Genomic DNA, 23,501 nt, shown 5'->3' with positions numbered 1-23,501 from the left:
ATATATATATTTATAATATATCTACATATATATATAAATATATACATTTATATATGTATATATATATATTTATATTTATATTTATATTTATATTTATATTTATGTATATAAATTCATTTATGGTATATATGATATACCTATGTGTATATTTGTTTATTCCTTCATTTATTTATATACTCTAACAGGTAGGTATTGTTAAGGGTGGGGGTGAGTGATCGTGCAAGTGACGCACTCTAAGATACACGGGATACACCGTCGATGATCTAGAATCTATTGACGTATGATCGGTGTCTATTCGTCTGCGGGGATGACCGTCGGTCTCTGATACCTAGGTACGTATTATATACAACATCATGAGGCGAGAAACTTGATTGGAAAGAGGAAATATGCAGGGAGAGAAACCCCGCGAAGAAGAAGAAGAAGAAGTAGAAGAGGAATACGAATAAGAAGATGCAGATGATGATGAAGAGGAGGAGGAGGAGGAGGAGGAGAGGAAGGCCAGAGGTCGGCGGTCAGGAGGAGGGGTTGGAGGCCACCCGAAACACGCTGCACCCCACGTAATTTTACGTGGTAGATATTTTAGGCGCGATTTGTCGCGCTACATTTAATAATAATGCACTTTGCCCATGCGCCGAGACGTCCTGGAAGGCTGCTTCAAGCTCGGTGTTCGACAGAGGAAACGTGTCAGCGTCTTTGCCCTCGAGGTTATTCCATCCCCACGAGACGATAACGACGATTCCAATTGTCCACTGAAACGACAAAGCAGAAATAACACGGTGAGGACGTGTGACGAAGACTGTGTAGGTACTTGAAGAAGGTCGTTCAAGTCAGCTTTTGCAACTTTCAAGACAAAACAACTTCCTCACGGAGGACAATGGCCGTTTTTACTTCCCCGGCATCTCTACAACTGCAGTTTCATACGACCATGCATCGTAAATTAATCCTAAGAAGCCACTGATTGTCTGACGTCATTAACGATATGGTTGATCAAGATTCGACTGTCAAACTTTCACGACATTAACCAAGATTCGTTAGAATCAAATTGAATTGTACAATTATATAATGAAACATTTTTAAAAGTTGAAAAACCAGCCAATAGACAATAAAGAATATTTCGCAACGCTTATTTTTGCAATTTCTTATTAACTAAACCGATAAAAAGACGTGACATTGTGGAAAACTTATATTTCGTGTGTATATGACAGATGTATCAGCTGTTCCGGAAGTTCTGTCAAGCATGTCGAAGCGAATGGGAAAAACGCGGAGGCTGCTGTCTGGACTCTCCCTAATTGGCAAGCTCTAGGATGACGGGCGGGTAACTTTTACCGATATCCCTCCCCCCTCAGTATCCGGATGTTCGTACCTACACGCGTTCACATGGCCGCGTAGCTGTTCGGAATATGTGTGATCCCATGGCTCGTATAGTTGCATAATTCGAAAACCCGTTCGTCTTGTGCGTTGGTATAAAAGCCGTGATACACGTGTCTAACTGTTAACAAGCGGGCTCGGCAGCTAGGACTTCTGCGCAAAATGAATGAAAAACGAATAGAGAGATGTAAAGAAGTGAAAAAGAAAGATGTAAAAAAATCCCCCTCGGGCCATCGGTTGTATATAACGACCTTTTATTCCTCTCTATCTATTTTTCTGTCTACTTCTGTGAGCAGTATCTTTTTCTTTCAACGTTTCCTCGTCTAACGTGTAGCTAATAAAAAATCGTGTCGTTCTCTCCGCAGGGTACGAATAGAGCGGATACCTATATGGCTGACAGCCAACGGGCTTGAGACGCTTGTTCAAACGGTACCTCGCCATGCCGCAGTAATTCACATAACAAAATGGCCGTCCATTCCTCCGGTACATGGGCCTGATCTCAGCACCTGTTGCATCGCTGTGCCCGACTTCCGCGAAACGTCCTTGTGTGTCTCTACTTCCGGTATGGTTACACGTTACGATACTGGGCTGATTTCACGGAGTAAATCACCAATCGAACGCTCTGCGAAACTCCGCATCAAATCACAATCGAAAGAGTTTTCCTCTTCTCTTCAGAGTGACTGGTGAAGTGAATTTCACTTGATAATCGAACGAAAACAATGGGAATAGAATTCATTAGTCATTTCTAGTGAAGTTGCTCGAAGGTATTATACCCGGTGAATGAAAATTCATTTAACAACTAGCGAGAGAGAAAGAGAGAGCACGACCAGCAGCAGCACCTGTTGATCATTGGCTGACGGTGTATCCGAGGTGTTCAATGAGTACTTTTTCCGCTGAAATCAACGAACGCGGAAAAATCTAAACGAATTCCGGAAGGACTTTTGCAACGGGTAGTTCAGAGACGGGGGAGGAGGGAGGACCACACGTTGGACGAGGAGTAGTCGCCTCCCTTGAGGGTCGAGGGGCTGCCGGCTAATGGCAATTAAAGATCCTCACGCTAATTGGCAATTACCTCGGCATCGAGGATTACTTTTTCAAATCCTGCTGGTGCCGAGAGGCTGCGCGGTTGCGCCGTTGGTCCCCCGGTTTCGTCCTGCGAGTGGCGATCGGCCCAAGCCGAGGCATCCCTGGGCCATGTAACCCGGGCACATATGTGCCGCGGTGTCGCCTATGTACGTAGGCACATACGAACCTTCGGGCGTCCGCTGCGTGGGCCCGACTCTCAACACTTCCAGTTTCGAGCGGCCGCCGGGCCCGAGGACGGGGTCCGAGGTGACGACAGCGAAAACTAGTTTATTTGGGCCTCGACTATAAATTAGGATCAGATCGCCAGGAGATAAGGGAGGCGGCTAACACCCGGCTGGACCGACGCGACGCGACGCGACGCGACGCGACGCGCGTAGCTCCTCAGTGCTTTCCGCTGTTATTCCAAATGCCATCCAAGCCCTCGCATCGTCCTCTTTCCTTTACCTATACCCGTGCGAAATTCCACCGCGATGCACTCACGCCGCCTTTCTACTACACCCGGCTGCATTCGCTCAGCTACGAACCCGGGATAAACTTTCGAATCCGGGAATTGGCGCTAAGAGGTCCTGCATTATTTCCATTTTATTCTCGGCTACCCGTCGTCTTGCAATCCTCCGGACCTTGCGCCGCCTCGTCCAAGCGTGGAAGAGAGAAAAACGCGGAGGGATAAGGAGATTTCCGTGTACTGTTCAACTTCCGGATATTCTGCACCTTCGTTGAACGTGTCCGACAGCAGACGTGGGAAAATTTCCAAGTCGTCAAATTGTGCCAGACATCGACCATTGAAGGAGGCGATTCTATGTTTTCGTCGATCGGAGCTTCGCTCAGCCCTCAACTATCTCCGTCGCTTCTAAAGTCGAACATTAATGGTTCGAAACAGCATTCTTTGGACCGTGATCACGAACACCTTAGCCCACGGTAGTGAAAAAAAACCATTACAACAGAGATAATTTCGACTTGAAACTGACGCACAAGACTCGTAATTTCATGAGACTTGACCAGAAAGATAATTATTGAAGAGTTTGCATCATCGCTTGTCGATCTATGAATCCCACTGACAGAAGTACATGCAACTGATGAAAAAGAAATGAAAAACGAAAAATGATTTGAATGAAAAGTATTCCACTAGATCTGTTGTAAGTGTAGAAGCCGAATGAAATGTGGTCCGAAAGGTTGTCGCCAAGCGGAGGCAATAAGGCGAGATGAATCTAGTGGCGGTGAGGCGATTTGCTGGGCGCATTGCCGCGATGCTAGTCGAAACCAGATTCGAGAGAGCCAAACGCGGGTTTGTGGTCTTCGCTCCCGTGGTGACTAGCAGATATGAGCGAGAGGAATCGAGGGTAGAGGAGATCGGTTGAAGCGAGAAGGAGAGCGCTATAGCGACGGAGCGGTGATTCCATTCAGCGATTGAAATCTCTGTCCATTTGTCACTGTCAAGAAGGTGGCGATAGTCGCTCTCCGCAGACTGCCCACGCGCTCGTGAAGCTCTCCTCCTCAACACGGGCCCCATCGATACATAACGTTGCGTTACTTCGACGCGAGACTCGACTAACGACCAATCGACCTACCGGATATTAATTCGTTATCGATTCTCCCGCACCTTTCGAGTCCGCTCCAGCTTGGTCCCCGAATCTCTTCTCTACCAGTGTTTGTACGGTTTGGGAACCGGACTCGAGTCGCATGTGTGACACTGACGATCAGAGCATCGAACAAAGCTTGTTGGTATGATTTTTTCTGTTGTTTTTAAATGAGGAAAGCCTCCTCCTTTTATACATATATATATATATATATATATATATATATATATAGAAGGAGCGAAATTGGGGTCGTCAATAAAAAGTCTATAATCAAGTAGGAAACTAGGTACCAACCTCTGACATGGCGAACTCCCGCATCTCGGACCTCGGAGAGTTTATACCGGCGAAACGAACCCGCTGCCCATGGATTGCGACCTGTAACAAATTGCAAGAATGCGGTTAGACTGAAGGGACTCCTGACTCCGTGCCGGGTGCGGTTACTGGGATGAAACGGTGGCGGACTCACCCCTTGTAGAAGGGCTTGAAGGCGGTGGTGGTTCCCTCCACAGGAGGAAGGCTGGCGGTGGTCTGCTGATGGATAAGGGAGTTCTGCGACATAGGCGAGAAGTCCTTGTGAGGTGAGTGCTGGAGCCGAGGGCTGAACCCGTTGCTGGCGGATCCGGAACTGGAGGACAGATAGCCGGCCGCGTGGCCTCCGGGGTAGTGGGCAGCCGAGTTGTTACTGTTATTGCCACCAGGGATGTACCCCCCAGGAGGGCCCTGGATCACCCCGTTGGGGGTGGCCACTTTCATGTTGGGTGGTGTTTGGGGCGGCGTGTCCGTCCCAACCTCGGGAAACCCCGCCGCCGCCGACGAACCGTTCGACGATGATCCCGATGAGTTTGGGTTGTAGTGAAGCTGACCGCCGGAAGACGATGAGAGGAAACCGCCGTACCTCGCGGCCGCGCTTGAGTACGGAGCCGTCGCTGCCGCCGAGGGGCTCATCGAGGCCGAGGACGGAAGCGCGAAGGAGGTCAGGCTTCCACCGCCCCCGCCCAGCCAGGGTTGCTGGGAATGGTGGTGACCCTGGGAGGCAGCGAGGTGACCCGGGTGCTGCTGCTGCGCGTAGTGTTGCTGGTGGTGGAGGTACTGCTGGTGGTGGGGGTGGCTCGGCGGCGGGGGTGTCTTGCAGGCCGCCGTGTCCGCGAGGGACCAAATCTTTGGCTTGGTGGCAGGTATGGGAACGCCGCCGGCGCTGCAGTCCGACTTTATGCCCTCGTCCTTGAGGTGCTCGTCCCCGACGTAGCCCTGGTGGTGGTGGTGGTGGGGCTGCATCGAATGGTGGAAGGAGTGCTCGCCTCGGCGTGGATTGTCCTCGAGATCGAGGTCATCGTCGTCGTCAAGGTCCTTGTCGTGCTGGAGATGCTCGGCCTTGACGTGCCTCATGGGTTCTGAAAACCGGAGTGGAGAAAAAACGCTTTTCAACTTATTGTCGAGACGGGTATATAGTAACGCTGGAGTAACGGCGCGCACGGTTTCCATCCCCCCGAGGGAAGAGAAAGGAAAAAAGAGAACGTCGGGAATCCCCGGGGCGCGAAAGTGAGACGCACGGGATATGCGTGTCATCGTAGTGGGTAGGGTGAAATCCCGCGGATGGGGAGCACGCCGGTTATTCCGTGCGGAGGGCGATGGATCCTGCAGTGCCGCGAAAAAAGGGAGTCGCTAGGGAATAACGGGATGAAACGGATAGAGGCGGGAGGGCTGAGTGTCGGTGGCAGCGGGGAAAACTGCGACCACTTTGGGGGCGCGAGAGATTTCGTAGAGAGAGAGCTGTTTTCTACCCCCTCGTCACCCCAGGCAGGGCAGCCAGCCTGCAGCCTCCGAGTCAGTCAGGGGTGAGAATTTCATTAAGAGGTTCGAACGAGTCGGCAGAGGGGTTTAGTTGATGGGTCGTCAACCGATAATTCCCAGGAAGGGGCTCGTCGCAACTTTGCTTTCGGCTTGGCTTGTTGCCTCGCTGTTCCCCTGACGCCCACACCCTTTTCCTCACCCTCAACGCTCTTATAAAGGGAACCTTATGGCTCCGCTAAATAGATACTGCCACCAACCACCGCCGCAAGTCCACAAGTGGCTCTTTAACTTTTGACCCTCTTTTATCCGTAGTTAACCGTATAATCTTCGTGCCATCCGATACACCCGATATTATACCATATCACCTAGACAGCCCAATTCTATCCCCCGATCATTGAAAAGAGTTTACATACTCTTTTTGAGACAAGCTTAGGTAATTCACTTTGGAAATTACTTGCCAGTAATACCTTCAAATCTTGACAAACACAACATGGACATAAGTGAATTAAATCTCACTTACGTTGAAATATAAAAAAATATCTACAGTAGCAATGCGAGTTCAGTGTTTCACGTAGCAAAACCAATTCCTAAACTGTCTCTTATCTTCTCATGACGGTATACAAACAGAATAAATACTAGTACAAATAAGGCTATACCGAGACACCTGTTAGGAAAAGGTAGAAATATTTCGTAAGAATGGTTCCGGAATGCTGTCAGCGTCCAACCGAATGGACGATCGAAGTGAATATTTGCTGAGTGAAAAGAAAAACCGAAAAGAGAGCTTCTTATACCAACTTGTGATTGAGAGTTTTGGGATTGGCGACGTCCGTCTCGTTCTAGATTGAGTCTTATATTGATAATTCGTGATTCGCAGTAGCGTAACTGGTCCGGAAAAATTCTATGTGAAATTTGACGTAGGTACAGTATCCATACGACTAATTGCGGTACGACATCTTGGAAGTCGAGAGCGGTCGCGGATTCGCCGCAGGCGATATGTGTCCCCGATCAAATTCCTGTGGTCCGAGTCAGGTGAGTGTCCGTAGAATTTCTTCGTTTAATTCATCCGCAGGTGGCAATACGTACGTAATAAGGAACAGCCGTGTACGGAGGAGATACACGTAGGTTGGTACCTACGTTCTGAGGCGAGAGGCGGGCCTTCAAGACAGTCACAAATTAACGAATCTTAATTATTTTACTGCCGGTTGAAAAATTTCACGCCTCACAAGACCGCCGCGCGGCGTTCTTATACATCCTTTCTAATAAAACGAACAAAGAGTTTTCACCTCGTAGCTGTCGTTAGAAGGAATAGCTAACCGCAGCTATAGATTGCTGGGTACAAGGTGCGATGTGAAAACGTCCGCAGCCGAAGCCATCGCGACGTGAACGTAAAGTACCGTCGAAATTTAGTCGCAGTTTATTCTCTCCGAGTTTTTGCGTAATCGAGAAAGAAAAAAAAGAAACAAAACGAAAAAAAAAAAACAAAGAATCCGAGAACTTAAACCTCGATAAAACTGATATGAATATAATTTCGAAAGAAACTTTACGAGAACCGGTTTTCTCTCGCGTTTGACTGACCGTGCCAGCCACCTCACGACCACACACTGCAATATAATAGTACCTATACACATACTGTTCTTAAATACTCCGATGAGGAAATGACTTCGGCGACATCCCCAGGTTAAGCGGCTCAAATGACACCTCGCATTTGTCCGACTCGAGCAGTCAAGTACAATAGAAATATCCACAAACACTTCGGGCTTAGGACCCTAGAATTTTTGTCCGACGACGTAAGAGGAGAAGAAATGAAATCTATTAAGAACATGAATCGGTGGAGTGGAAACCCCGAAACCACCCCTGTGACCGGTAACGGGTAAGATGACGGTAGGTAGGTAGGTAGGTAGGTAAAAGGGGCCGTCCATGCACTACGTCACCACTTTCGACCTTATTTTGCCCAAAGTTGGTCTTGTTCCAAAGTATCGTTACCTTTTCGAAGAAAGTTTCATCTTCAAATTCAAATGACACGGACAGTAAAGAAAGATCAGAAAAGTAAAAATTGTCCTTTTTTGCACCCCACCTCCCTCTCAGCGTTACCAACCGTAGGATTTCGCCTGCCCTCACCTCAAAAGTGGCAACGCTGTAATCGTGGACGACCCCTAAGGTATATCTTAGCAAAAACAACTCACCACCATCGTCGAGGGTTCGCCTTGCGTCATCGCCGACTCTGTCCCCCCGTCCGTCACCCGTCAGCTCGTCCTTTTCCTTGTTATCCTCGGAGTCGGATAGAACGGCGTCGTCGTCGTCGTCGGTCTTGTTCTTCGGTTCCCAGGTCATCTTGTTCTCCTTCTTTAGCCGTCTCCGGGCGTTGGCGAACCACGTCGATACCTGGGTGAGGGTCATCTTGGTGATGATGGCCAGCATGATCTTCTCGCCTTTGGTTGGGTACGGATTTTTCTTGTGCTCGTTGAGCCACGCCTTTAGCGTGGCCGTCGACTCCCTCGTAGCGTTTTTGCGCCTCGCGGCCAAATCGTACCCTGCACCGTACCTGCAAATACACGACCACGTTGACCCAGGCTGATCCAGGCTAAACGAGATTCTGCAATCGAAATCTGCAAGTATAATTCTCCCTGCCTAGGCAGCCGGGCTCCTCTCTCGCGCCTTACTTGTAGCCCTCGCGTCGAGGCTTCTATGCCTCTCTACGATACGTACGTTCGTACCCACTGACTATACACCTGCACACCGCCAGGAGGTATAAACGGCCTGTCAAACGGCCCAGGCCGGCAACCTCGGTTCGTGACAACGCTATAAACCCATAGATACCTCATTGTGACAAGATAAACTTTCACCTCAAAACCGAATAAAATAAACAGGTTTAGAATCTCTCTTTCTATTCTCTTTCTTTTCTACTTTATACACACGATTTTACTGGTGTTGTTAACGAGACCGAATCCTTCCAGAAATCCCTCGCGGTTCGCCTAACTCCTAATGTCTTTCGTCTCTGTCAAAGCTCTATCCGCTCATTTATCTGACCGACGATCCATTTATCCACTCACTCGTTTTTCCTAATTCTCTTACATATACGCATGCGTATACCTATAACACAAGTTCTGTAATTCAATCCATTCATCGAGAATAAGACGATCGATGTCAGACAAATCGCTTCTCTTAGAGCAGTAACGGCATAACATAATCTCGTCGCTCGAGTCATTTGAGCCGTTCAAAAACTAATCAACCGAATCACTTGCTGTGCCTCTATGACGTCGTACGAGAACAGTGGTGACACAAATATTCTTCAATGATTTTGACGCTTGTGATTTATTGAGACGCGTTCATGGCTATGCTTCTGCATATCTTAAGAGACCGGGTGAACCGTTACTTCTCTGACAATATTCATTTATGATTATAATCGGTTTCGAGTGACTAAAATTTCGTCGGTGCAGCTTTGGTCGGTGGGTAGGTAATATTGGGCATTAATTCAAGATCGGCTAGGCTGATAGACGTCGGATCGTTAAATTGTCAGTTTGGCGTAACGGGTATAGATAGTGAAACTCCGTATCTGAGCGCGATCCTGTCTCGGAGTTTTTGATCCACTTACCGAGCGATCGACGACCTTCTTACTTATTCAACACAAGGTATAAGGTAAGTAAGTTTCTCGTCAGGTTTTCGACGTGGATATTCGGAGCCGAAATTGAAGCGCGAGCGGCGAAACGCTTTCACATATTATCCAGGGCGACTGCATTCGTCATAACGTACGGATATGATATTCACCATTGCAAGAGAAAACTGCGATACGCTGAGCGTGTACGACGACGACGGCGACACGAGAGAAGTTAATTTCACGTGTTCATTGTCGTTTCCTTTTATACACCAGACTCGACAAACGGTATAACGTACATAAGTATAACATTTACGAGGATTGGTATAGCGGTTTAAGCTCCGTGATGATTATCCTCTGCACCATGCAGCGAGACAAAGAAGAAGAAAAAGAAGAAGAAGAAGAAGAAGAAGAACAAGAAGGAGAAAAAATAAGATGAAAGGAACGCTATTACGAAGAGAGAAAGAGAAAGAGAAAGAGAGAGACAGAGAGGGAGAGAGAACGAGCGAAGCTGAAGGATTTGGTCCCCGGCACCCGGGGTGAGAAGCGAGAAAATAAAAAGCCCGTTTCACCCCCTATTAAACCGGCGTCTATACGCCTTTATAGACGGGGAAAAAGGCGGCGGCAACGGTGTCATACAGCGCAGTGCGGTGGCAGTCCAAGCGTCGGGGCGTTAGGCCGAGAACCTTTCTCAGAGGCTCTGGTTTCTTCCAATAAAACCACCATCCGCGGGCCGCGGATCCGTTCGCTCACTTCCCCAAAATCGTCAAGGTATGGGTACATAGGAGAAGAGAGAGAGAGAGAGAGTCGTGAGGTGAAAAAAAGAGCAAAAAAAAAAAAAGAGAAAAGAATGAAATAAAAAAAAACACCCATCAAGAAGATGAAGAAGAAGCGGAGCAGAGAGATAGAAGAGGGAAAGAATACAGTCGATTGGCCGCCGCCATTATAGTTTCGGCTTGACCTGAACTCCGTGGAGAATCAACGATCCAGAAATAATAACATGGCTGAAGAGGTATCCACCATCAAATTCTCTACAGCCAATGAAACGGACACCCGTTTTCGTTAACCCTTCTTTGTTCATCTTCTAGCCCAGGATCGTTTCTTGGTTTCTTTTCCTTTTCACTTTGGAGAATGAGTAAAAAATCATACCGTTTCGAAAAGAAATTCGTCCTCACCGCGGATATGTGAGAAAAGAATGGTCAATATTGTGCGAGTTTTATCTTCAACGGTAAAAAAAATTAAGAATGAAAAAATACGGAGAACGATTTCAAGCCCCCGCCATTCCCTGACCGAAAAATCTTCCATTTCATCCAGAAATTAATCATCGAGCCTATAAACTTGTATCTGTAATTGTGGGCATTGTGGAACGCCATACGCGAACTAGAGTAGGTATATACTATACATATATTGGCTAATAAGGTGCTCGAGTCCTCGGCATATATCCGCAAGCTCCTGGGATATTGTAATAACGATACGGTGGTGCAGGTTGAAACTAGGCAGGGAGTCTCCTCTCCTATAAGCGATGTCGGATACGAGGTAGTGCCTATGCAGGGCGGATAGCAATAGAGCGAGAGCTTGCAAGCGGCGAAGCGAAGCTCTTGAGCGACTCATTACGGGCTTTGCATATGGCGACGTCAACCTGGAAAGGTTAACCAATATTGGCAGAGCGCCCGTAATTACGTCGCCCGCATCGTCGCTCGGTGGCTTCAATAGCCGCCCCCCACCCACCCCCCGATGGGCAAACACCCCCTCGGCCTCTGTGTAAGTACCCGCGGCCCTCGTACGTCGGATTCTGTATTCGCCTAGCTCTAGACGCGGATACGGTCTAGGCTGACTCCTGCATATCCATCGACGAGGGGTTGTTGTCCTGGCTTCCAACGCACGCCTCGTCCATCCGTCGTTTAACGAAGCGGACCTAATTATGTATCACCGGTATAGTCCGGTAGAAATAGGTCTGAACTCAAAACATTTGGGACGTGGTTGCATTTTTGTGTACAGCGGTTTTCCGACACTCAGGAACCGAAATATGAAGTACATTTTTGAACTGCGTATCCGACGCCTCGAGAAAACAGAGAGAATTTTCCGCTCTATAGGATGGTGGAGTCATTTATCCTCTATGGACATCAGTTTTTCAAGAAAACGCAAAAAACGTGAAATTTTGCTGTTTTCTGGAAACGCCTTCCCTGTATGGCAAATATTTTGAATTCGGACCTATTTTGACTGGACTAGTAGTACAAGAATTCTGATCTCTATGATCCGCAGCTGCGGTTTGGCTGCAGGTGTTCTACGCGTCTCGGTGCAGCAGCACGCCTGAGTGCTTGCGTTTATATTTATTATACCGGGTCTCGTACGAAAGCTGCTCGGAGTTGGTGAGTGTATTAAAGGGCGAAACGCCGAGTTATGAGGGTATTTTTTCGCAGATTTGATTCACCGCCCCCGCCCGCTGAACGTGTGTATATTCCTATATGCGGAGCCGAGGGAAGTTAGGGGCGGTATTATGGACGCGGATCGCGAGGGTGGGACTCGCTCGAGGGCTGCATGTGGGCGAGGGGTGTGAGAGAGCTTTATTCAATGCTCCAGGGTGGGTATACGCCTGAGCCACCCCGCCACCATCCCCCAAAATGTATCGAGTGCGCCACTCGGCTACGGCACTGCGCGGCAAACACCCATGGCAAAGCGCAATTCGGGCCCCTTATCAATTCTATTAACGTCTCCTTAATCCCTCGCCATTATCCCCCTCGCTGCATTAGACGAGTCTGCGATACACTCTTTATTTATGTGTACGTTACGTACATTTGTATACCCTGTATGTTGTGTAGCGGATATTACTTACACGCTCGCATTTCTCCGCTCCAAGAACATTTATTATTTTTGTTTTTACTAACAGTACAAATTTTTAATTTAATTTTCTTTGCCTTTTTACGAGAACCAGAAATAAATTTTGTTTTTTCTTTACGACTTCATATTTAAATCAATAAATTTTGACTCTATACATTGAAGTTTGCTTTTCTTTTTTTTACGTTGATAAATAAGTTTTGAAGTTTTTTGGTTGATAGTATAAGCAGCAGGTAGTAGGACGTTGAAATAAATAGGAAATTTTATTTAATAAAACTAATTTCTCTTCAATTAGTCACGTGGATATATGCTCATAATTCGAGTTGGCCGGAGTAATTAAACAATCGGTATAACCTCTGTGATTAATCATCAAACTTCTGTTGATTATAAGGATGATTCTTAATTGTTTCTAGTCAAATTTATAATTAACAGGGACTGGGATCATTGGTTCAAGTGACTGAATACCGCGGAGTGTAATCACTTTGAATTGATTCGTAGAAATAAAAATATCAGAAGAATAATTTATTCAACGTTTAGTTATCGCAATAGTAAATATTTTAACTGTACGCTCCTTTTCAATATTCAATAACACACGATACTGGTGAGCGTGATTTTTGTTAAATTTAAATACTCGAACGTTTTAAATTTGATTTTCGATCTCGCGATATTGTCATTAATAGTAATTTGCAAATTTTAACGCAATCAAACCTGCAAGAAGAATTGTTTTATATAATTATAATTCAATGGATCTAAGGTGTAACACCATTACGGGAGTTTGGTGATCAATATTCATCTAAAAGTCATCCGAAACTTGTTTGGCATTGAGTCTTTTGGGAGCAAGATCAGCATATCAGATAAATTCCGCGTGACTAGCATGAATTTGTTTTTAGATTGGAACGATACTTTAATTAAATGCGTATAAACTGACAATCTAATTATGTAAGCAAATGACGACGGTGACACGTGTATTAATGGTTGAATTAGCACCTTATTTCACGCATCTCACAAACTCTGTAGATTATAATCGCGACGCGCAACATCGCATCAAAACGTCAAAACAACTCGCAGTATATATACGTAGGTCCTAATGATAAATTTGCCAAAACTGCAATCTGATTGACGTTATATAAGTTCGTTCCAATGTTATTTTTTTTCTTTTCCTATTATACACCGTACAATCGGTCAACACGAATTTTCGACTGTAAATAAACCTGTTAAGACAATCGAATTTTCAATTCCAGCATCCCTCGCATTACCGAATCCTTCAACCCTTATCCTTGGATTTAGAAATCAAGCTAAGAGTTAGTTTGTCGTCGACTACTGTGCAAGAAGAATTAAAATACGGTTAAAGAAAGAGGCTTAATTCATCCGGCAGTCAAAACTGAAAGGGTTAGGTAACTATGAAAAGTTGGAGAACCCTGCCAGGGTGAGACAATGGATCAAAGCGATGGAAAGCGACGGGGTTTATACATCACCGAATGACAATGGTACGCGAGGTGAAAGGGGCGAGAGGGAGGAAACCGAGCAGAGGAATAGGAATAGGAATAGGAATAGGAATAGGAAGAGGAAGAGGAAGAGGAAGAGGAGTACGGCAGTATTATTAAGCAAGTAAATTAATAGTGGCTCGTAAAGGCTCAGTCGGTGGCGACGGTGAAACTGGGGTTGGCAGGGAGGGTGGATTCCGTAATAAACAATGCCTACCCACCACTGCACACGTTTGGGCGTACCAACACAGAGAGCTCGGCATGGCACGTGCATGCCTATAAAGCGGATGCGGAGGCGGAGGCGGCGTCGGGCAGGGTTGCCAACCGGCAAGTAAAGCACCTGTGAGAGCTGGCTGAGCGCTGGGGCGCCAGGGGAGGCCGGCAAAACCCCCGGGTGGAAACCCAATCGATAAACTCCGACTCCTCCGTGTCTATAGACACCGGCACCGTGGTACCAGCCGCCGATACGTTGCGTCGCGTTACGTTACGCGTTACGTCGTCGTATGGGTGTGCACCTACGTTGCGTTGCGAGGTTACGTTACGTCGTTGTGTCCGCGATGCAGCCGTAGATGCCCAACGGAATAACCGCCATTACTTCTACACCCACTCAACGCTCAACCGCCTACAGCCATTTTGCTTTTCGTTTGTCCTATCGTTCGCTTCCCTCCGATCGTATATACCTACGTATATACGTTGGTATACAGCGTGTAACAACCAACCAACCCTCCGATATTCCCGCACCCTCTTGGCCCAGATTCAAAATTGATCCGTTCGTAGAGCGACGAGGAGAACCAGAAATCTACTTTGTATATATAGGTGCTTGAAGCAACGAGATGACATATTGTTGCATTTTTTCTTTTTTTTTTTTAACTTGTAGAGCAGACTCGACGTGTTTAAACTTGCTTAATTTTTACTAATTTCTTGACAACGATACGCTGAAATTTACGTAGATTTACGATCAGGTATGACGACGATTTTTCAAACACGGGAATGAAAAAGAACGAATTTTAAAAACACCGCATGGCTTTCGCGTTCTTTCAACGCCGTCACGAGACTCGTATTATGAAAAACCTGTTACCTATGTCAAAGCCACGTCGTGGAGTTATGTCACTTCTGTTTACGATTGCTTTTTTACTTATTCTTTAGTTTTTTTTTTAAATTTTTTTTCTATTTTCTTTTCCACTTCGACCGGCAGAAAAAACCACAAAAAGCGGAAGTTGTACATCAATATTTGGACAGCGTGTCGACCCGACGAAATATTTAACTTATTAATCGTGAGATTTTTGAATTAGCATAAATCCACAACATCGCCCGCTCGTTCCGGCGGGTCAAACCTCTTGTAAAATAATTAATTTCTAAATGAATTATACGTTAGGTTTATACCTAGATGCTGTGTTTTTGAATTCTGCAAAGCAAATACACGATTCGAGTGTGTAGCTACTGATTACGAATTAGCGTTGCGAACAGAAGCGCGTCGAATTTTATTCGATTAATTGAATAAGAGAGAAGAAAACGAACTTGGCAGGAATTTCCAAAACAAATATTACAATCTTGTACAATAATAATAATAATAATTTCTTTCAAGCTTTCGAATTGGTCATCCATTTTTGATTGGATATCATTGGACCGTTATAAGCTTACAATTTGATTTAATTTCGAGAATTAAATTTGAGCAACAGTGTAGTATAATATTTCTATAAAACTAATATAATTGAAATGTAGGTATAAAAAAACACACCTAAAAAGTATTGGAGAATTCGTAACTGGAGTAAAAATTTATGTAAATAAATATCGAATTTCGATCAATTACGTTGGACCGATTGCGGCGTGACGTAATGTTTGAAAAAAAATTCGCGATGTTTTCCTCGGATAAACGTGAATCGCTTATCGATGTTGAAGTGTTTTTGGCGAGAGGATTGAATCAAGAAATATTATTTAGTTACTCGGGTCACCGCGCGTCTCTCTCTCTCTTTGGCTTCGACATGGTTTTTTGTCGAGACGCGACGATATTGCGCGGAGAACACGGAATGGCTTTCCAAAAAGTGGCTAAGTTTAACCCCGGCTTGCCAATGACTAATGAGCCGTCTCCCGACTCGCCTGTCCGCGTAAATCCACGCCCTTCGAGTTTCCCGTTTATTTTTGAGTCGGCGGCGTCGAAGATTACGCCCTGAGAGTCGACGGCCCGCCTATGTCGGCTCTCTTATCTCTCCTCCACCCAATTTTATCTCGAAATACCCAAAGCCATACCTGCAGCCTGCCTACCGAGGCCCCCGAAAAGCCGCGCAAGCCCGCCAATGCAACGATCCTGGTTGCCCAACTTTCTCCTTCATTCGAAAGCTGCCGCCCCACTTCCTCAAGGCAATTATACGTACGTGGTTTAAGTGTGTATGTAATAATAGCAGCATCGTCAGGCCCTTAATTAAGGGGGGGGGGGGAGGGGGGGAGGGTTATACGCATAATCAGTCGATACATATCGACACGTGAAGAGATCGGAATCGGCTATCGGAGACTAATTACCGTTGTAATTAATAGACGACGTCCAATTGAATTTGTTGATTAGTCAGCGCTACTCCTTCGGGGCTCAACTCGCGCCTCGGTTATAGGAATCTACTTACTTCGACACCGCGTCATCCTCGTGTTATATGCATTTTGAAAAAAAAAAAACAAGTTTTCTGATCGACACCCGGTAAGTTCTACAACCGTACATATTCGCTCGATCGTCGCTGGAAAACGGTTCGCAAACTTTTCCCTTAATCTTTTCAGCTTCCTTGTTTCCTATCGCATCTTTCGATTGAAAATTTACCGGAACTTGATCGAAGAAAGGAAATTTCTATTCAATAAAAATACCCGCACATTTTTTTTATAAATTATTCGATAGAATTCTGGCTTTACTTTTTGAGGTTACTAATTTTCTTCTTTAACCCTTTGAGTCATAGTGGTAAGTATTTTTACCACCTATTTTATATTCTCTTTGCGTAAAAACTTTATCCAAAGGGATTTTTGGAGTCGCTGACAACGAATCTAAAATAAGATTTTAAAAACTCAGTACGTCGAATCCAATCAGCGACCCCAACAACCCATGCATCGAGTTTTTATACCTGATTTTATCAAATTTTAGACTATCGTCCGTCATATCGGATCCACAATTTAAAATTTGTTACTTCTGATTTAAAATTCGCAATCAGCGACCTCAAAAACCGTGAACTACTATCGTGTTATAAAAATTGACTCATTGTCAGTACAATAACGCGTGACTCAAAGGGTTAAAGCGGCACCAATGGATCGTGTCAAGTTGTAATAACAAAAACTGGTGTTTTCGACTTGACTGTATCATGTATCTAAGAAAAAAAAAACAAAAAAAAAAAAAAAAGTCCTCCTCACCACCAAGCGTGCGTAAAGTACAATTCGAAAGAAAATCTTGACCACCTCGTTGAAAAATTCTAAACAAAAACCTCTCGCTCGTATATCTCTTTGGACCGAATGCCCAGCACTCAGCAAAAGGGACAGTCAGAGGCAGCAGGGTAGGCATGCCTTGGTGTGCATGAATATTAATTAAGGTGAATAAATATGCGTAATGCAAGACGTACCCGTAAGCGGCCAGGGTTGGATCGTAGGGATAGTAGCCTGTGGCTGCGGGTTGGAGAGCGGCGGTGCCCCAGGCGGTGCCCATGTCCGGCGTCATTCCCATCCCCGTCGCGTCCTTCAGCCCGTAGGGGTTACCCTGAAACACATTCAAATATTCATTTTCATTAGACCGCCGGACCGCCGCCATTGGTTATAGTGGTTGTGCAGTATTTTACACCTAGAGTCCGAAGGAGAGTGTAGGAGTCGCGTTGGGCGAATTCCGTTCGCTTGGTATATTAATAATTATATAATCGCGTAGGTATATTTATTTTAAGTTTATTTCTTTCTTTTTTCTTCCGTATTTTGGGAAAGTTTGTGCTTCAGATTTTGCCGATGACTGTTCACAATCACTACTGCGTTATTACTACACATTACAATACGTTTAAATCGAAAAGAAGTTCGTCGAAAGGAGAATGACGATAAGATAAGATAAGATAAATGGATTTTTAAGTACCGTATATACGGAAACTCTGCGATGGTGGTATTTCGAGGTAACAAAAAAGTGAGCGGACAAATGACGTCAGAAATTTGTTCGGAATAATTTACGAGCAACAGTCAAAGTGTCCATTACTTACTCTCCTCTGATTCGTACACAATAAAGCGACGCGAGACCGACACTTAAAACACAAATGGATTTTAACGGGCATCGATAGTTCAGGGTCTTTGAAACGATGAGGAGAGGCGTTGCGTTTGTCGTGAGTACCGTGTGAACAATGCTTATCGGGGACAGATGGAGCGTCTGAAGGTGGAAGAGGTGCAGCAGGATGATAGGAAAGAGGGGCGATATATAACGAGGAGCGAAAAAGAAGTTGAGCGATTCGATTTGTCCTGAGATTGATTCGATCGCTCCCGTAGCAAAACGTTCGAGCCGTGTAAGACACGGTTAGGTTATCTCGAGCGATTGGCAATATCGTACGGAAGAGTCGGAGGCTTTAGGTTCGTTCGCGCGATTAGCCTGGTGCGTGTAATATATAAGGAAACGCGTGGCAGTAAATCGTTGAGATTTATGGCTATAAGAGGACCGAGGAGACTTTTGAATAAAGAAGAGATGCTGCGGGGTCTCTGATTGTTGGCTGCAAGCTCGCTCGCGCCCTGCGCTCCGCAGGTAGTATACCGATAGGTTGGTACCTACGTAATCTAGAACCCCGGACGATTCCGTTCCGACTTTGGAACCAAAAACAGAGTGAAGAGAAAAAAAAAACAAAAGAAAACGAATGCAGACTAAAATCTGCTGCAGCGCGTCCTCAGGATTAGAACCTAAGGATGGAATCGAATTTCAGGATACCAGCACACCGCGACACTGGAAAAGCCTCGTGCGTAGGTAATCCTTGGGACCCAAGCGGTCGGTTCACTCCTCCGCTTTGGAACTCCTCGAGTTAGATTTGGGCATTAGCTAAGCATTAGAGACTTCTAATGGCGACACAATGGGTTATTATTAGAAAATGGGCCAGCTTAGGTCGCAGTCATGGCACCAACAGGCATCGCATTACACCGCGCGATTACCGACGGCATCCAACGCGACGCGACGCTGCTTGACCTGCACCTCAAACCTTGGCCTTCGATTCTTTTCATCCATTCCCCATTTCCAAGGCTTAGAGTAACCATCAGTCGTTATTACTTTATACTTCGAGGAAGAGTCTCTGAGGAATGATCTTATCATTAGCTTCAGATTTTTCCAATTAGGTAATAAGCTGGCTTAGAAATTGGAATAATCCGTGAGGATAGTAAGGAACATACGTGGATCAAAGTCGAAGACGTCTTCGACGGTGTCAGTCGATCACGCAGTGGTTCTTTGACAGTGTGAACCAGAAAAAGCAAATTCGTTTCCGAATATTCACACGTCCGTTTTCCCATTCTTCTTCTCACCAAAGGACAAGGGTCCTGGGCCAAGGACCGAGATATGGGACAGGCGGTTTTAATGGGTAACCGCGGGTGGTCTAGAAGACCCGACAAAGCAGCTGCTCACAACGCGATTTGGTAGTTTAGTAGGCATTGAAAACAATAACCGATCACGCCTCGACGCGTTAATAGATTGATAAGCATGCGCGTGGTTCGGATGAGATGATAAAACGAATTGCGGTCTCTCTTTCTCCGATTCGGTCCCACCTTGCATATTCTGAAAACAATGATCATGGTTGTGATCGACGTGTAAAGGGGTGAAACTCGAACGCTGCTGGGACGAGTTCAAGACTGTAGTAAAAGAGTTTTCAGTTCCACCTCGCGGTGAAACACAGTCATTTCAACGAAGTAGGTACGAAGAGCACCATAAAAACCAAATGTAGTAGGTGCCTATAATCAACGGTTGTATCTAAATGTTTTAAAGAATCGAATCGATTCTCCTTCTACCTGATGGTTTGTCAATTTTTAAGAGGGTCAATTTCTCAGTGTACCTATGGTGCGAAGGGCGATTAGGTATGTCGGTGCACCTTTTTGCGCAGAGGTGACGAGAAGTAGACGAGAGTGAACGGCAAAGTCGAGGTAATCGAATTACCCTCGTGAAGCCGTAGTCCTCGTGGGCTTGGAGTTGTTCCGTTCTCCGTGTGTTCGCAACTGAGTCCGTAGATGTCGCCAGGCTCTCCCGTCCCTTCGTGGCCCTTAAGCACAGTGGCCGTCAGACCAACCGGCATTATTTTATTCTTCAGACCCTGGGACCACCGAGGCCGTATCGCGCACTCTTATTGCGCTTGTTCTCGCTCTCTGGAGTTCGTTTCATTCAATGCTAATGCTAATCCGATTCTTACTAACCCATAACGCCCGTCATCGAAACTTGCCATTACCCCTCGAGTAGTGTAGTGTAGGTTGCAAGGTATGCCACGCACCGAAAGCATCCGGCCACGGATCTTCCCACGTCGAGCATTATCTGCATTGTCAAAGTCTCAGCTCGTTCCTGCGATGGCGCAACGAACCGAGATTAAGAAATCGCTACGCCATGTGGAATTTTAGTACACATATCGTATCTTCACGAAGATTTTACGCAGAGTTTTAACCTTTGTTTTATACCCTGGGGTAAAAACAACCCCACGCTTTTCCTTCGCTAATTTAAAGGACCTAATTCTAAAAGAATCGCGTCTGTGGCTTACATAGTTTCGAAAATTGAACTTTTAAAAAAAATTAACCAAAAAAATTTCCAGTCTAAATATCTAAAAGTTCATTTTTCGTAATGACTTTTGTAACTCGGGTACAAATGACCCCAGTGTGTTAGGTATCTGATTCCACAGAACTTTGTGAAACAAGGATTAAGCCAGTAGTTGTTCCAAACACGATTACCAATTATTTGAGCGAATTGCTTTCGGATTCTATTTATTCGCGAACTAGAACTCGACCTGAAAACTTGACCGCAGAGTCTTTATTCTTCTCTATGAGAGGCGATTGGAAAGAAACCTTGTCTCATGTTCCGTGGAATTGACATGGACTTAATATCCTAACTTGAAAGTACATCTAATGGACGACATAAATTACACGAATGGTCACTGTTAATTTGAATGTGTACAACAACGTGGAATGCATAACAAGGCGGGCAATTATTATCGCAGAGTAATAATTCACAACCGCGTGTATATTGGAACAAAAACAATGGCAATAAAATAAGCACACGCAAGGTAGTAAGTACAATAAGATAATGCGCCCGACTTCGCTAGTCATGCACACTGAAAATAGACCACACTAATCATGCGGTATTGTATTACATCCAGAATGATGTATTGGCTTATTTTCATTGGTGTAGTCCTTCAATTAAGCAGTTGAACACGTTTTTTACGCCTTCTAATTTCTTCTATACTTGTTATTCAACGTGTTCTTTTTCTTTTTTTTTTTTATACCAACCATATCAATTGAGAATTGTAATTACCTATAATCCTGACAAAAAATAATAATTTTGAAAATTTACTCTTTAAAAAATTTTCAAAGCACTAAAATTGTCTGCGATATTTTTTTCGAGGTCTTATTCTAGTTGATTAGCATTTTAATAATTAACTTATTGATCGAATGATACGAATATATTGAAATAAATGAACAGAATTTTCGCTTTGTAATTTAAAACTGAGTTTTACAAAAAAAAAAAAAAAAAAAAATTAAAACCGTGTGATAGGATGGGCTAAAGTTAATCCTTCCCGCTGTATCATCGACGGCTCAATTACGTTGTTGTTGTTGTTTTTTCCTAAACGACATGAGATACTTTAATTAGAACGCTTTGAATGTGCAGTTGAAGCCGCAATACAGCGATAATTGTGTGGCGAACGCGAGTCGCGCGAATCTCCGACAGATCTCGATCGATCTGGTTGGTAGGTTTTTTGCTCGTCTCTGGAAACTCGTAGAATTGTATAATAAAGCAATGGAGGTACCTGAAACACCGGGATTTGTCGCACGGTTAGTTTCTTCTCAGTGCAGTAGGTATATTATATTACATCTCCGTGAGCAGGCAAAAGCAACGGCCGTATAACATCGGGGCGAAAAAACATTAAACAAATCTTACAGGCGTAGAAGGGGGAGCGGCGGTTCCGCAGCGGAGAAATAAATGTATATCCTTCGAGACTCCCGTCATCCATACATACATATATGTAATATCGTGCCTCGGGTTTTCTATGGAACGCTGAGCCGAGCTGAGAGAGAGAAAAAGGGTCCCGTGGTTTCGCCTGCTTATACGTTATACCTATACCTACGGTACACGTAGGTATAATACATACGCGGAATCGATACCGCAGCGACGCGAAGCGACGCGACGCCGTTCGCCGGACGAACCGACGCCTTTTTCTCAGCCCCCACGGGATTCCACGTGTCGAGAAAAGCCGGGGGATGAGGAATGGAGAGGGAATCCATTACCGTAAAAGAAATTCTCGCGAATTAATACCGCCGGAATAATTTCGCAAACTAATCAAGAGCCTCGGTAGGATCTCGATCTCGAGTCGCGAACTTCGTTCTTGATATTCTGATTATTGTATCTGCAATCGACGCAACTTATTGGTAATAATTTCGGAGCAGGATTGCAGTTAACGTTATCCTTGATCGACATTTTATTTATATAATTTTCGCATTTGTTGTTCAGTTCATTATTGAAGGCATTTACAGGAACTTTAGTTGATTCTTTGCTCATTCAGAAAAAGTTTAAATAATTTTTAAGCCTCATTAGATCATCATTTAAATGTATCAGGGTGATAAACAGAGTGCAATTTTAACAGAGTGTAAAAATGTGAAAATTCATTGCGTACAAGGTTTATCACTTGATTTTTGTAGCATAGCATAAAAAATTTTCTAGAATAATCTACTTGCAAATGTTTACAAATTGTCACCGGGTTTTTTCAATAGCTTCATTTCAAAAGGAAATACATGATTTTTAAGAATCACGACCAAAAATGTACCGTTCTTTCAATATAAAATTCAAAAATATTATTATAAAATAATCAAGCCGACAACCGTTGTAAAAAATATATTCCGCATCGTATAAAATGTATTCTTTTTGTTCTCTTCTCATTGTACAAATAAATAGTTAAGATTTGAATATTAATTGGATCTCAAGAATTACAGAGAAATATACATACAGTGTATAATATGTATAATATTGTGTACTTAGGATCAAGATATCGGGTGTAATAATTACAGCCGTTTCAAGCAGACTAGAAAGGTAGCAACAACGGCTGGCTTGCCTCGAAATAAGTATATCGCCGTTTCAATGCGGCAGGTTTTCCGCTTCCCTTGATCTCTATTTCCGCCGTTCCATGAACAGCAGCTACTATACACACCCAGGATTCCCCCTTGGGAGAGATTTTTATCAGCTCTATATCGACAAACAATTCTCACGCCAACAGATGGTTGCTGATTTAATTTTTGAAATCGGGATCGCGTCGAGCGTTCGAATTGCCTTAGGCTAGAAATCCCTTTTTAGTTCTTTTTTTTTTTCTTCACAATTCTAGCAAACCATCTTATATATATATATATATATATATATATATATATATATATATATATATCGTATCCGTGAGCGATCGATGGGTGTTGACATTATTTTGATCAGTCGATCAACGTCAAATTCCTCAGTTACGCGAGAAAATGAAATTAAAATCAAGAGAGAAAAAATAAAAGTGAAGTAAAATAAAACAGGGTAAATAAAAATTCAAAGAGCCACCGAGAAACAGGTGACTCGCGGCTGAG

At 44.6% G+C, this 23,501-nt stretch overlaps 1 protein-coding gene across 3 annotated transcripts in view; it reads right to left on the bottom strand.

Moving 5' to 3' along the window:
* Nucleotides 1-526: 526 nt before the first annotated feature.
* Nucleotides 527-23,501, bottom strand: part of LOC124404284 (homeobox protein araucan-like) — a 33,658-nt gene continuing 10,683 nt past the window's right edge. The window contains exons 3-7 of one of the 3 annotated variants that reach the window (XM_046878307.1): nt 17,321-17,454; nt 8,006-8,415; nt 4,498-5,422; nt 4,322-4,406; nt 527-749 (exon numbers count right to left, since the gene is read on the bottom strand). In XM_046878307.1, the coding sequence (XP_046734263.1) occupies nt 4,367-4,406; nt 4,498-5,422; nt 8,006-8,415; nt 17,321-17,454 (1,509 nt within the window). In that variant the 3' untranslated portion in view covers nt 527-749; nt 4,322-4,366. The remainder of the gene's footprint in view (nt 750-4,321; nt 4,407-4,497; nt 5,423-8,005; nt 8,416-17,320; nt 17,455-23,501) is intronic. The other 2 variants (XM_046878306.1, XM_046878308.1) reach the window with 2 other exon arrangements.

This window comes from Diprion similis, chromosome 3 (assembly GCF_021155765.1).
Source record: "Diprion similis isolate iyDipSimi1 chromosome 3, iyDipSimi1.1, whole genome shotgun sequence".
NCBI lineage: Eukaryota > Metazoa > Arthropoda > Insecta > Hymenoptera > Diprionidae > Diprion > Diprion similis.
The sequence above is the reverse complement of the archived record's forward strand: the minus strand, read 5'-3'. Positions and strand labels throughout refer to the sequence as shown.